At 35.0% G+C, this 12,792-nt stretch overlaps 2 protein-coding genes across 2 annotated transcripts; both read right to left on the bottom strand.

Annotated features, from left to right (window-relative positions):
- Positions 1–1,397: 1,397 nt before the first annotated feature.
- Positions 1,398–5,743, bottom strand: LOC111779406 (bystin-like protein). The gene is made up of 10 exons (XM_023659577.2): positions 5,267–5,743; positions 5,026–5,152; positions 4,877–4,928; positions 4,463–4,790; positions 3,419–3,498; positions 3,234–3,281; positions 2,508–2,654; positions 2,251–2,323; positions 2,086–2,152; positions 1,398–1,749 (listed from the first exon to the last, which is right to left on the bottom strand). The coding sequence occupies exons 1-10, from the start codon at positions 5,579–5,581 to the stop codon at positions 1,676–1,678; spliced, it is 1,311 nt and encodes a 436-aa protein (XP_023515345.2). The 5' UTR covers positions 5,582–5,743; the 3' UTR covers positions 1,398–1,675.
- Positions 5,744–6,735: 992 nt separating this feature from the next.
- HTR12 (Histone superfamily protein) lies at positions 6,736–12,008 on the bottom strand. The gene is made up of 7 exons (XM_023658504.2): positions 11,842–12,008; positions 11,636–11,676; positions 9,809–9,848; positions 9,582–9,706; positions 8,707–8,781; positions 8,180–8,255; positions 6,736–7,153 (listed from the first exon to the last, which is right to left on the bottom strand). The coding sequence occupies exons 1-7, from the start codon at positions 11,891–11,893 to the stop codon at positions 7,098–7,100; spliced, it is 465 nt and encodes a 154-aa protein (XP_023514272.1). The 5' UTR covers positions 11,894–12,008; the 3' UTR covers positions 6,736–7,097.
- Between the last annotated feature and the right edge of the window lie 784 nt (positions 12,009–12,792).

The following is a 12,792-nucleotide window of genomic DNA, read 5'->3' as shown; positions in this document are numbered from 1 at the left end:
CAATGTTTCAAATTTTTTTCTGATTTCCCTTCGGTCAATAATTAGAACAAAAAAAAAAAAAAAAAGTAAGGAACAAGGAAACAGGTTGCAAGGCTCACACCAATGTGTAGTTTTGCTTCTTTTGGGGAACACGTTATTTGTCCATGAAACAAGCTTTACCGATTGTAATCGCATGAAGTTTAAACACATGATCCAATTCACACACGATGAAAATAAATACCATAAGGGTAGTTCACATGAGATGAAGAATCAGTATTTCAAAAAGTTAGAAACGAAAGGTCGAAAGTGATGGATTTAAGAACTTATCTATAATTGAAAGAAAACATGAAAATCTCGTTCGAGTGAGAATCCGACCTAATCTCATGGAAATTTTTGTCATCCGATTAAGAACCAAACAATAATGCAACTTTTTCAAAAAAAAAAAAAGAAAAGAAAAAAGTAATAGTAAATAAAAAAGCATTAAAGAAAGAGAGAGAGTGATAGAATAAGAGTAGCCCACAAATTTGGCAAAGGTTTCTCACGCGGGCGTGTTGAGTGGGGGAGATGGAACAAACAAAAGTTTCTCAAACATTTCATATGTAATTTCATAGAAATTGTTTGGTTTTTTCCCCCTTTGGTCCCATTCTGCTTGTCTTTCTAAAAGATTAGGTCCATATGTGGATGCTATAGTTTTAAATCCTTGGGTTCGGAAATGTCGTTGTCATTCCGTAAACCTGTTCTTCGATAAAGATAAGTTCAAATCATAGTAATACACGTATGAAATCCCGATTAGAGAAAAACAAAACATCTGAAATCTCACATCGATCAGAGAAGAGAAAACATTGCTTATAAGAGTAGAAACCTCTTCCTACCAGAAGTGTTTTAAAACTAAGAGAAAGAAAAAGAAAAAAAAAGTCCAAAGATGACAATAATAAGCTTAGACTGTTACAAATAGTATCAGAGTCCGATACCGAGCGTCAGCAAGGACACTAGACACCCCAAGAGGAGTAGACTGTGAGATCCCACATCGGTTGGAGAAGATAACGAAACATTGCTTAAGAATGGAAACCTCTTCCTACTAGAAGTGTTGTAAAACTTTGAGAGGAAACAAATAAAAAAAAAAAAAAGCCTAAAGATGACAACAATAAGCTGCTTAGTATCAAAGTCTGACACCGAATGGCACCAAGGACGCTGGACCTTCTAAGAGGGGTAGATTGTGAGATCGCACATCGGTTGAAGAAGATAACAAAACATTGCTTATAAAGGTAAAGAAACCTTGAGAGAAAACCGGAAAGGAAAAGCTAAAAAACACAATATCAGTGGATAACTACAGAGTCTAAAACCAACAAAAATAAAAATAAAAGGATATCATTCAACCACAAAACTACTCCTGGATAACTAAAAATTTTCACGAAGAATTGCCCATCAACTAATCCATACTATGATTTGAAATTAAAATTGACTTGCTTAGCAACACAACACATTTTAAGGTCAAAGATAAAAACCTTTCCCAGTCTTTTTCTATATAAAACTACACATCTTTTTCTCTCTTTTTCTTTTCAGACTGGGATTTCGATGTGCAAAAATAAATTAATATTTAGAAATCAATATCATATCAATTCTCAACACTACAAAATCTGGAGTAACCAACCATGTTGTGAAACTGATGCCACCGCAGAAGAACAGGTCAACAATCCTAATCCTCTTCCATTGGAACTAGTGGAATATTGAACCGGTCTTCTTCCACAGGTTTAGTCACAGGAGCTGGAGGTAAAAGCTAGTCAAGGAACAAACTCCTTCAACATCACATTAATTAGTCCAAAATCCAAACAAAAGGAACACTATCAACAGCATAGATCAACTCCAGTTTCAAATCAATCCATATGGTATGGTTTAAATAGCTCTGTTCAAACTTTCAAGAACGCATCGACTTCTAAGCTATATGGATGAAATTCGTTATTTAAACGTATTTTAGATGTTTTGAAAACGGACAATTTTGTTGGCCAACAAAAATCATAGCATAAAGAACACAGATGAGATAAGTCTCCTGCCTGCAAAAAGATATTTAACAATAATGATACGAAATTTTACTATGTTCAAGGATATTTGTAGTAGTGTCCTTCTCACCACGACTGCGGCTATTATTTAGTTCCCTCATAATTTCTGGAGTAACCTATATTCCAAAAGGCAAATTCTAAGATAATTGGCACCATACTGGAAAGTAATATTAAGATTTGTGAAGCTACAAATCAAAACAAAATTTAGTCTTACATCTTTGTGCCTGTGACTTTGAAGAAGAATTCTAATGTTTGCTTTATCTTCCAACCGCAGTTCATTTTTATACCTGCATGAGATGTACGCAAAACTAGTCATAAGTGACACCACAATATTTGAAACAAGGCAATCAAATGTATTTGTGATATACTATTTGTTGAAACTAATATTAGTTATTATTCTAAAGAAAATGAAATCTACCACATTAAATGGGCACAGATAACAAGATTTATTTGTTTTTTTTTTTGGCTAACCTCTGCACAAATGCAAGCAGTGATTGGTGCCATATTACAGGCATTACTCGCGTCTCGTCTAGAAACTTCAAAAAATGTGCAACGACTGCATCAACTACACGGTATGGCAATGCATATTTCTTCTCCAAGATAAGCTTGATAAAATAACTTCAAAAATTAAAGGAAGACACTTGTTAGGTACTGCACAAGGAAATGTTATCACACCAATTCTAGAGAATTCATGTACAGAGCAAGTTCATACAGAAAACCATGGAAAAAACAATAGCTAAACAATTACGATCACAGTAATTTACACACACACAAAAAAAAAAAAAAAAGAAAAAAAAAGAAAAAGAATTTCATCAGTAATCCAAAATGTACAAAAATACTGGCAAAGACATGACACTTCCCCCCAATAAAAAAAAACAGAATATTATCATCACCCTTCCCGCATCCCCTCCCCAAACAGCCACAAGGATATTATTAGTGGCATAATTCTAAATACTGAGTATGTTGATATTATTAGTGGCATAATTGTAAATACTTAGTAGGTTGATATTATTAGTGGCATAATTGTAAATACTTAGTAGGTTGATTATAGTGAATGGTGTATATATATGGAGGACGTTGGGGTTTGAGAAGGTAGACATAATTTTGGATATTAGTCCATGGTGGATTTTCAGAGAGAAATAGCTATTGAAATTTGTAACTATGCACAATATCACTAGCATGGTTCACAATTAATACCTCGTTGTACCACAATATTCCATCTCTGCGAGCTTGAATAATGCAACACTGCAAAAAGAAGACAAATCCAAACCTTTCAATTAAACAACTCGGTAGAAAACATTTCATGTTTTTGTCTGTGTGCCTGATCTTAAGAAATAAAATTTTAAAATATCATAAATATTGATACTAAGTTACTAACTTGCCTTGAATGAAGCACGGGAATCGTAACCTTTTCGATAATGCTTCCAATTATCACTGCCTCCCTCAGACTACAAGTGCCAGACTGTAGAAAGAAAGAACCAAGGTTTCATTAGAGCACCATAAATTAAAACAAAGCAATAAAATTAAGAGCTCTACACATTGCTGAGGTATCACTTTCAATATACACTATACAATGCAGAACGAAGGTAAAGTGGAGAAAGCAAAAGGAATTGAAGACTGTAGACCCATAAGTTCAATGGCCAGTGTGGACAAAATAATAGCAAAAGCAAGCACAGAAGGATTAAAAATGGTATCAAATGGAGACAAATCATTGACCCAATAATCTGTGGAAAAAGAATAAGGGGAAGACTATGAATTATAAGAATGAAAGGATGGACATTAAATTTGGATCTAGAAAAAGTTATTAAATTTGGATAAAATTGATCACAGGGTGCGTATATGGTACAATATTTTCCATCTTCCTCAATGGAAGACCGAGAGGTAGAATAAAGCTTCATGAAATTAAGACAAGGGGATCCATTGGCTCCCTTTCTATTTTAACTAATTTTTATTGAGCATATTTTTAAAAAATGAACATCCTATGGAAATATTCAAGGTTTCTTGGTGAGCAATGGTGTTGCTCTTGTATCCCATCGCCAATTTGTAGATAATACAAATGATATTTTGCTACAATAAAGAGAAAATGATTGAAAATTCAAGGCATATACTACTAAAAACTTCAATAAATACCATTGAGAAAAAGGAAAAATTGGGAAAAAAAACCCATCATACCGATTATTAATCATCATTCTTGATCATCCCTTTTTATAATTTAATAGTGCCCAAAACTTCAGAAGATTCTAAAGCTCATGAGCAATAGCTATATCTAATAGGGCAAGAGCCTTCATATCTAGATTGATTCACACCTTCCCATGATAAAATTTAATATCCTAACATAAGCTACTTCAGAATGAATATGAAAGTAGGAACCAAAATTCATGAAGAAATATAATGGACATGAGATGTCATGGTTAGGAATTACATACCTCACAAAGAGGAAGCAAAATCCCTTTGAAGAAGGCAGTGGGTTTATAAAGGGACTTTTTCAATGCTTGATACAAAGCAAAGTGTAACCGCTTATTCTTCTGAATGTCTTTCCTTACAGCTGGAAGCAAAACAAGCTTATAGAATTTCTCCACCTTTTTTACTCCCAAATTGGATGCAAAAATTCTAGTGGCCTGAAACATTGCATTTGGAGACCAATTTTCAGGCTCAGTTAAATATAAAACTTCCTCCCAGAGCGGCATGGAAGGGATGCGTTTGAAAGCTTTGGGTACTTTCCCAGCCATATATTTGTTGAGAGATTTTCCCACTCTGCATGAAGTTTTTCAATTTAGCTCAAACATATATCCCAGCTTTCTTTTTCTAAATAACAACAAGAAAATTGACAGATTTTATACCCTTTGTATAAGTCTATGACTGAGGTATCTAATTTTGGCAGAGGCCGTGTATCTGCATTAGCAAACAACAATGGCAATGGAATCACAACATGAATCAACTATTATAAAACGTATCACCAAACTGAAACTTCACTAAAACATATCTGAACCTGAAGAGACGATAGCATCGTTTTCTTTGATTTTCGTCACGATAAGATCAGCAAGAGTACGTTGTGGCCCTACATCCTTTGATAAAAAAGCTTCCACTAATCGCTCATCTTCCTCTGCAATGTCCTCCTGATACAGAAGATAATTTGGAGGAAAAAAAAAAAAAGAAAACAATTGAAATCCGATAAACAAATACGTAAAGCACGTTATATCAAATTCTTAGATTGGCGAACGCTACGCTACCTCCTCATAAGTACCAATTTGAGTTTGAGTTTCAGAGAATCCAGTAAAATCATCAATGTCATCCCCATCATCCTTGGGAACCTCTTCATCAGGAAGCTCAAAGAAAGGATTGGCGTTTTGATTCCTAGTTTCAATTTCATTTTCTTTCTGCTGAATACGAGCTTCTCTAAATATCTTGGAGCTCATTCCAGAAGATAAAAGCGTCTCATCCTCTTGATGATGGCGCTTTCTTGCTTTCGAATGCTTGTTTGGCACAAGTTCGTTTTCCGTTAGAAAAGGCTGCGGGTTTCGCAGCCTCCTCTTATTCGGCGCCATGAAATAGGAAGTTGTAGACGAAGTGCGGGTTTCGAAGCGTTGTAGACGAACGTTGGCTATGGCGGCGACGGCTTCGCGGGAGAATTGTGGAAGGGCGGCGACGGCTTCGCGGGAGAATTGTGGAAGGGCGGCGACGGCTTCGCGGGAGAATTGTGGAAGGGCGGCGACAGCTTCGCGCGGGAGAAATTGTGGAAGGCCGGCGAGGGCTTAAAGAAGGGTTTAGGTTACTTATATTGTGTACATTCAACCCGGAAACCCAACAACCCGGACCAACCCAACCCAATTAGCATTTCGGGTAGGGTTGGGTTAACCCGAATTAAATCGGTTCGGTTTCAGTTTCGTGGGACAAAACCTTCGGGTTGACCCGAGCCGAATAAAAATATATAAATATGTTAAAAAATAAAAAATCTCAGTTTTATTGTGTTTGTCAGAGTGGTTCTTCGCTTGACTAAGATCACATACGTTCGGGTTCGACGCCAGACAAGAACATATTTAATTTTATTATTTAGTTTAGTTCATTTTATATATATTTTTTAAAAATAACTTATTATTTTGTTTAATTTCTTTTATATTATAACACATCATTTATAATATACTAATCTATATCTATTAATACAATTTATTAATTATTATTTACACATACATTTAAATTATTATATGTCTATATCTATCCATTTTCTTTTATTTAATCATTTAGTTTAAACTGTATTTTTATTATTTAGTTCCACCATCAAATCATCCAAAAAAAAATAGAGTTGTAATTAATTATAAAAAAATTCCTTATTTAAAAAATTTATTGATAATATATTTTTAATATATTCGTGATTTTATGAATTTTTCATTGACATTTCCGAAAATTCTGAATCTCGACATTTCGAGCATGGATGTTTCGAACCTTGAGTACTATTGTGTTATTTACGTATAATCCAAAAAGTTACCATAGTAAAAAAACATAGATTAAAAAAATGTTTTAACCCCACCCATGTAAAAGACAAAATATGCAGAGGAACCAAAAATTCAAACAAAAAGGAACACCAACAAATAAAACACACAAAGATAGTTTTGCCTGACCACTTCAGAATTTGAGCTCAACAAAATATGGTATTCATTTAAACAACGTTACAATCACAAATTTACTCTAATCAACTCGAGTATAGCTCAATAGAATAAAACACGAATTATCATATTAAAGATTGATGGTTCAGTTATTCACCTTGCTATCGTTGAACTCAAAATCACAAATTAACTACAGAAGTTCGACCGTTCGTCATCTTGAAAATGCAGCGAGTATGGAGGCAACGGTCATATCAAAGCTGAATGGATACTAACATCTATGTCAAATAGCTAACACAAACTCCAAGTTTTGGGGAACTCTGGTCCAGTCTACTACCTAATTTCAACATATGGATGCACAGTGATTACTAGCAATGAACTACTGGAATTCTATCGTACGAACTAATGTGGTGGCGATGTCGGTGTAGCTACAATGGCTCGTCTTTCTAATGAACAGATCTTCTTACCATGGCCTCCCTTTCCCTCCTAACCGGCGTGCCAGTTCAAAATCCTTTTTCACTGAATGGAAAGAACAAAGGAAATGGATAACATTTAGAGGATCAATACGTACAATTTGGACGATGACAGAAGATGAAATCTAATGAGGCAGCCACTGGGAACCTAACAGAGTTCATAATCATGTTAAACTATTTACAAGTCAAAAGTTACTGATTATGAAGCCCTGGAAGATAAAGTTCTAATGTACAAATACGAAATGACGAACGAAAAGGAAGAAGCATGACAAGCTCATAATGAGTTGAAAAGAAATTTATTCCATACTAACCAGGCTAACAATCCATAATCATTTCTTAACATAGGAACCAGTTCGAAGAAGCATACGACGTCGCGCAACAAGAAGTGAAATATCTTAGTCCATATGCTTGCTTAGAAAATTTGTTCCTTGAGCATGACAAGTTCAAAATGAGCTGAAAAGAAATTTCTTCTATACTGACCAGGCTAACAATCCACAATCATTTCTTAGCATAGGAACCAGTTCGAAGAAGCATACGACGTCGAGCAACAAAAAGTGAGCTATCTTAGTCCATATGCTTGCTTAGAAAAGTTGTTCTTTGTTGAGCATGATAAGTTCAAAACGAGTTGAAAAGAGATTTATTCCATACTAACCAGGCTAACAATCCACAATCATTTCTTAACATAGGAACCAGTTCGAAGAAGCATACGACGTCGAGCAACAAGAAGTGAAATATCTTAGTCCATATGCTTCCTTAGAAAATTTGTTCTTTGAGCATGACAAGTTCAAAATGAGCTGAAAAGAAACTTATTCCATACTGACCAGGCTAACAATCCACAATCATTTCTTAACATAGGAACCAGTTCGAAGAAGCATACGACGTCGAGCAAACAAAAGTATCTTTTTACTATATTATAGTGACTCATGCAGTCTGGCCTCAACCACGCTATATGTTTCGATAGTATTGCTTTTCCTAAGAAGAATCTACTTGTAGCATAACAGTAATATCATCGAAAACGAGTAAGGTGAAAGCTGGTGCAGTGCGTAGGACACTATGTTAATGATCGACTTACTGATTGTTACACGCTTCGCATGAATAGCACATAGCATTGTATCTTCAAATAGATGAACCAAAAAATCTTCTGCGGCCTACAAATGAGAGAAATGCAAGAAGTTTAATGGTACAAATTTACTTGATCTTAAGACAATATAACCAAAAGCAGTTTATGAAAAATACAATCAACCTGCAGCAAAACCTGAATCAGGTCAAAAATCTTAGTAAATTTCAGAATTAAACAAGAGCTAGAGAGAAAACACACACATTCATACAACAAACTAACAAAGAACATTCTCATAAAGGAAGCTCATGTTCAAAATTCTTAGAAAATTTCAGCAACAATTCTTGTAAATTTTAGAACATACTTAACAGATAGTAAAAGGTACTGTCAACGAACTGCTAGACATGATAAATTTGCAAGTTGCAACAAATTTAAAAACAGCTTGAATTTCCCAAAGCTATTGCCATAAATAGAGTGGCTCAATCAAGAAAGTCATAGAAAATATGGCTCAATCAAGCAAACAATAGAAAATAAGCAATTACTTCTTGAAGAGCTATTAAAGCTTCAGCTTGCCAACGTGTAACCTGCGGAGCCAACTGGTAGCTTACTTCTTTCACCTACAAAAGTTTTAAATATCACCATCAAGTGATCAAATTGCAACAGCAATACATGCTAAGTAATTAGAAAACAAGTAATATGTTCTTTCTCCTTAAAAACTCAAAACTAACAGAGCTCCATTTGAGGACAAAGGGAATTTTGTTGCAAACGGGTTGTAATGCAATAGTGTAGAACATTTGGCTAGAGAGAAGAATTTTGTAAACGGCACGTTGGCAGGGGTTAAGCAGATCAAATTCTATGTTTTTCTTCATATTTTTCACATCTTGATTCGTTTCATGAGGCAACCATGTGACCCTCCGATATTTTCATATCAAGAAAGTCATAGCATTTTCTCCTAGGTTGGTAACGTCTATTATCCTAGATAGGTGGCTCCTGTAATGTTAGGAATCATGACCCTCCACAATGGTATGATATTACCCATTTTGAGCACAAGCTCTCGTGGCTTTGCTTTTGGCTTCCCCAAAAGGCCTCATACCAATGGAGATGTATTCCTTACTTATAAACCCACAATCAACCTCTTAATTAGCCAACGTGGGACTTCTTTTCCAACAGTCCATGTAATTTTGTAGTTCCCCCTTCTTGATTGAAGTTATATTTTCATCCAAAAGAAACAGTCATAGATATGCATAAAGTAAACTCTTATAAAAAGACTATATGCACCAAGACTACGGTTATGGCAAAGAAGAAGACATCTCAATATAAACAAGAGGAAAACTTCTGGCTCCTTAATCAATTAGTGTAAACTTTAATTCAAGGGTATCCTTGCATTCAAATAAACAAGAGGAAAACAAGAACTCACTGCGCGGATGAAATTGCTGGCTGGAATTAGCAGATTCCATGATTTCTGGAGTTGTCGAATTTCCCTTAAAGCCACTGTCCCTGGTCTGAAGCGTCTTTTTTTTCCCGTTGTTCTTGATAGCGGACCTATATTAAAGGAATAAGCCAGTTGAAGAAGCATATGCAAGAACATCGCTATCATCAAAATCAAATTGTTCTTGATTAAAAAGCCTGAATAAAAGAACTCACTCTGAGTTTGCCTCCCACTTTGTGTTCTTCCACTAAGTGGCTATCAATTTGCAGAAACAAATATTAATTAGCCAATTATACAAAAATAAATTGCACCAAAGTATTCCAAGCAAACCAAGATCACAAAAAATATTTTGAATGTACAAATATAAAGCTCTCTACAACCATAGGCTTTAAAACAAAACTTGTAGGAACTTCCAAACCCCGTTTGGGAAAGGCACAACTCTGAGATCCTACATCGGTTGGGGAGGAGAACAAAACATTCTTGATAAGTGTGTGGAAGTCTCTCCCTACCAGACTCGTTTTAAAAACCTTGAGGGGAAGTCTAAAAGGGAAAGCCTAAAGAGGACAATATCTGCTAGCGGTTGGCTTGGACTGTTACAACAACTGTTTGAGAAGTTCTTTTCCTCGTATACTCTGTCACTGCTATAGCAAAAATTCTTTTCCTCATCTACTCTAGCACATCTACAGAAAATGCATCAGCCAATATACTTTAGTAGAAAATTGAGGAGAGGACTTCCTTTCCTATTAGGGAATCCCTCTAGTCCAATTGATAGTTGTAGACATACGAGGTCCACAAATCAAATCCAAATTGCTATATGCAACCAAGATTCCAAGATCATGGGTTGCAAACGTTACATCTTTGTAGTTAGAAACCAACTAGGCAATGTACTGTCATGTACATAGTTCGTAGACGTTCAAGGGGTCTGCTTTCTACTTAAAACACATAAGAAGACAATTGTCTCTCCTTTCTAACCACTTGGCCTTATATACTATTCATCAGTAGTAACCACCTCTATATAGTAACTGACATGTACACTTTGATAAGTAAAGCATATAGAGTTTAAAAATTATTCAATGCCACAATATAGCTGGCGTTGGATATGAACTTTAAAAAAATTATGTCCCTTGATAACTTTTGGATACACAATTGAAGTACTTTTGCAATTTTTCTCTCCTAAATCTAGCAGTACAAAACTATTGATCACAATGTGGCAATCTCCTCTAAAAATTTCTCAAATTGGAGTATAATTTGTCTATCAAAACCTTGTCAAAAGCTTACGTCGTCGCCTGCTAGTATCGGATAACCTAACCAAACAACATACTTCTGCAGGTGAGACCTTTATAGAAAAGGTATGTATCATAGTCATAGGACACCCAAGCTCTAAACACTAAGCCCTTTCACCATCCATGAACGACTTCATAGGTGGAGCAACTTCTACAAAGTAATTTGCTAAGCACATATGGGCTGAAATCTCATCGAAGAACAATCGCTAAGCGAAGCCGATAGTGCTAAACTTAAAATGCAAGAAGGTTACTTAGTTTTGCCACTTAATCTCTCCTTTTGTCACATTTTTTCAATAGGAAATTGGGTTTTCATTGAGAAAAATGAAAAATGTACCCACAAGAAACGACTTCAATTCAAAAGAACCAAAACTAGCTCATAAGTACAGAAGGCCTTAGCCACCAAAGCCTACAATGAGACAAAGAATCTATAAAAGGTCTATAATTTCTCTCGAGCAAAAAATGAAAGAATCACACATTTGCTACATATAACAGTGGCAAAAATCGACAGGACAAAGATTTGATAAGTTATTCCCTCATTCCACTGTTTTCTCAGCAACATAAAATGAAAGATTCATGCAATGGCAACATTCTCATTTTCCAAAACTCTTAAGCCATCGTATCAGCTAAAACCAGACTTCACAAACCCATACACTGAAATTTTCCTAACATCTTTTCCATCACACATAACCAAACAACATAAAAATGGTGCAAACATTCACGAAATGCTAAACATTGTCACGAATTACGGGAAAGTGATACCGTCGACGGCGCAGCTGAGGAAGACGGTGAAGCTCCAGCAACTAAGATTTAACCAAAAAAAAAAAACAAGCTGTAAGAAGAAGGGAAAACAAAAGGCAAATGCAAAAGCAAAAACATTTCCATGAACAAAATCATTACGAACCCAAAAAAACCCCATGAATGAAAACGGGAAGTAAATCCAAATTACTGTGTGTGGCAGAGAGAACCTGATGGCTTGCGATTAGAGTTCCGTTGGGTTGGATGCTTTGCTCGCGCCATTGATTCAAAATTAAGAGCAGTAGCGCCAGAATGAGGAGCAGGCAGAAAGGAATTGGAGCTCTGCGCTGTTTCAATTTGGGGGCAATACTGCCCGCTTTCAAAAAGGGTCAACTAAAACACAACTTCCCGCTATTATTTTTACCATTTTTTTAAAAAAGTTTTATTAATATTCTAGATTTTTTTTTTTTTTTTTTTCAAATTTTTAATAATTCAATAAATAAATAAATATTTTTATTATCACTCATGATATATATAATAACTTGGGCACCCGTTTCAAATTGCATATCCCATTTTTGCACAGCAGGATTATGAGCCAACTGCCATTTAGCTAATAAGCCCTTGGATATCGAGGTTCCACATGCGGTACTTACTTATACTGTATTTGAAGCAGTTGTTCGAATTCCTTATAATATGCAACTGAAACAAGTTCTTGCGAATGAGAAAATTGGCGATTTGAATGTGGGCGGTTCTTATTTTAGTTTGAATTAGCCCCGATCGTATTTCTCCCGAGATTAAAGAAAAGATGGGCAATCTGTCTTTTCACACCTATCGTCACACTAAAAAAAATATTTTTGTGATAGGGCCCGTTCCTGGTCAGAAATAGAGTGAAACCTGTGACTAAGAAAGATGTTCACTTCTTAAAATATCCCGAAATAGGAGTATTTCAAAAATACCCTAAATTTTAAAAGTATTACTCCGAAGGGATAAACCTTATCCTCAAACTTTCTATTTTTCTCTCCTTTATAATTTTTTTATTTATTTTGTAATCTATTATATATATATATATTCAATTTTGTAAATTAAAATAAGTAATTAAAAAAATTAATTTGGTTAATAATTCAAAATTTTTAATGGAGGATGAAAAATAAATATAATTTTCAAAAATAGAAAATAATAAA

Source organism: Cucurbita pepo, chromosome 17 (genome assembly GCF_057944985.1).
Source record: "Cucurbita pepo subsp. pepo isolate OVF chromosome 17, ASM5794498v1, whole genome shotgun sequence".
NCBI lineage: Eukaryota > Viridiplantae > Streptophyta > Magnoliopsida > Cucurbitales > Cucurbitaceae > Cucurbita > Cucurbita pepo.
The sequence above is the reverse complement of the archived record's forward strand: the minus strand, read 5'-3'. Positions and strand labels throughout refer to the sequence as shown.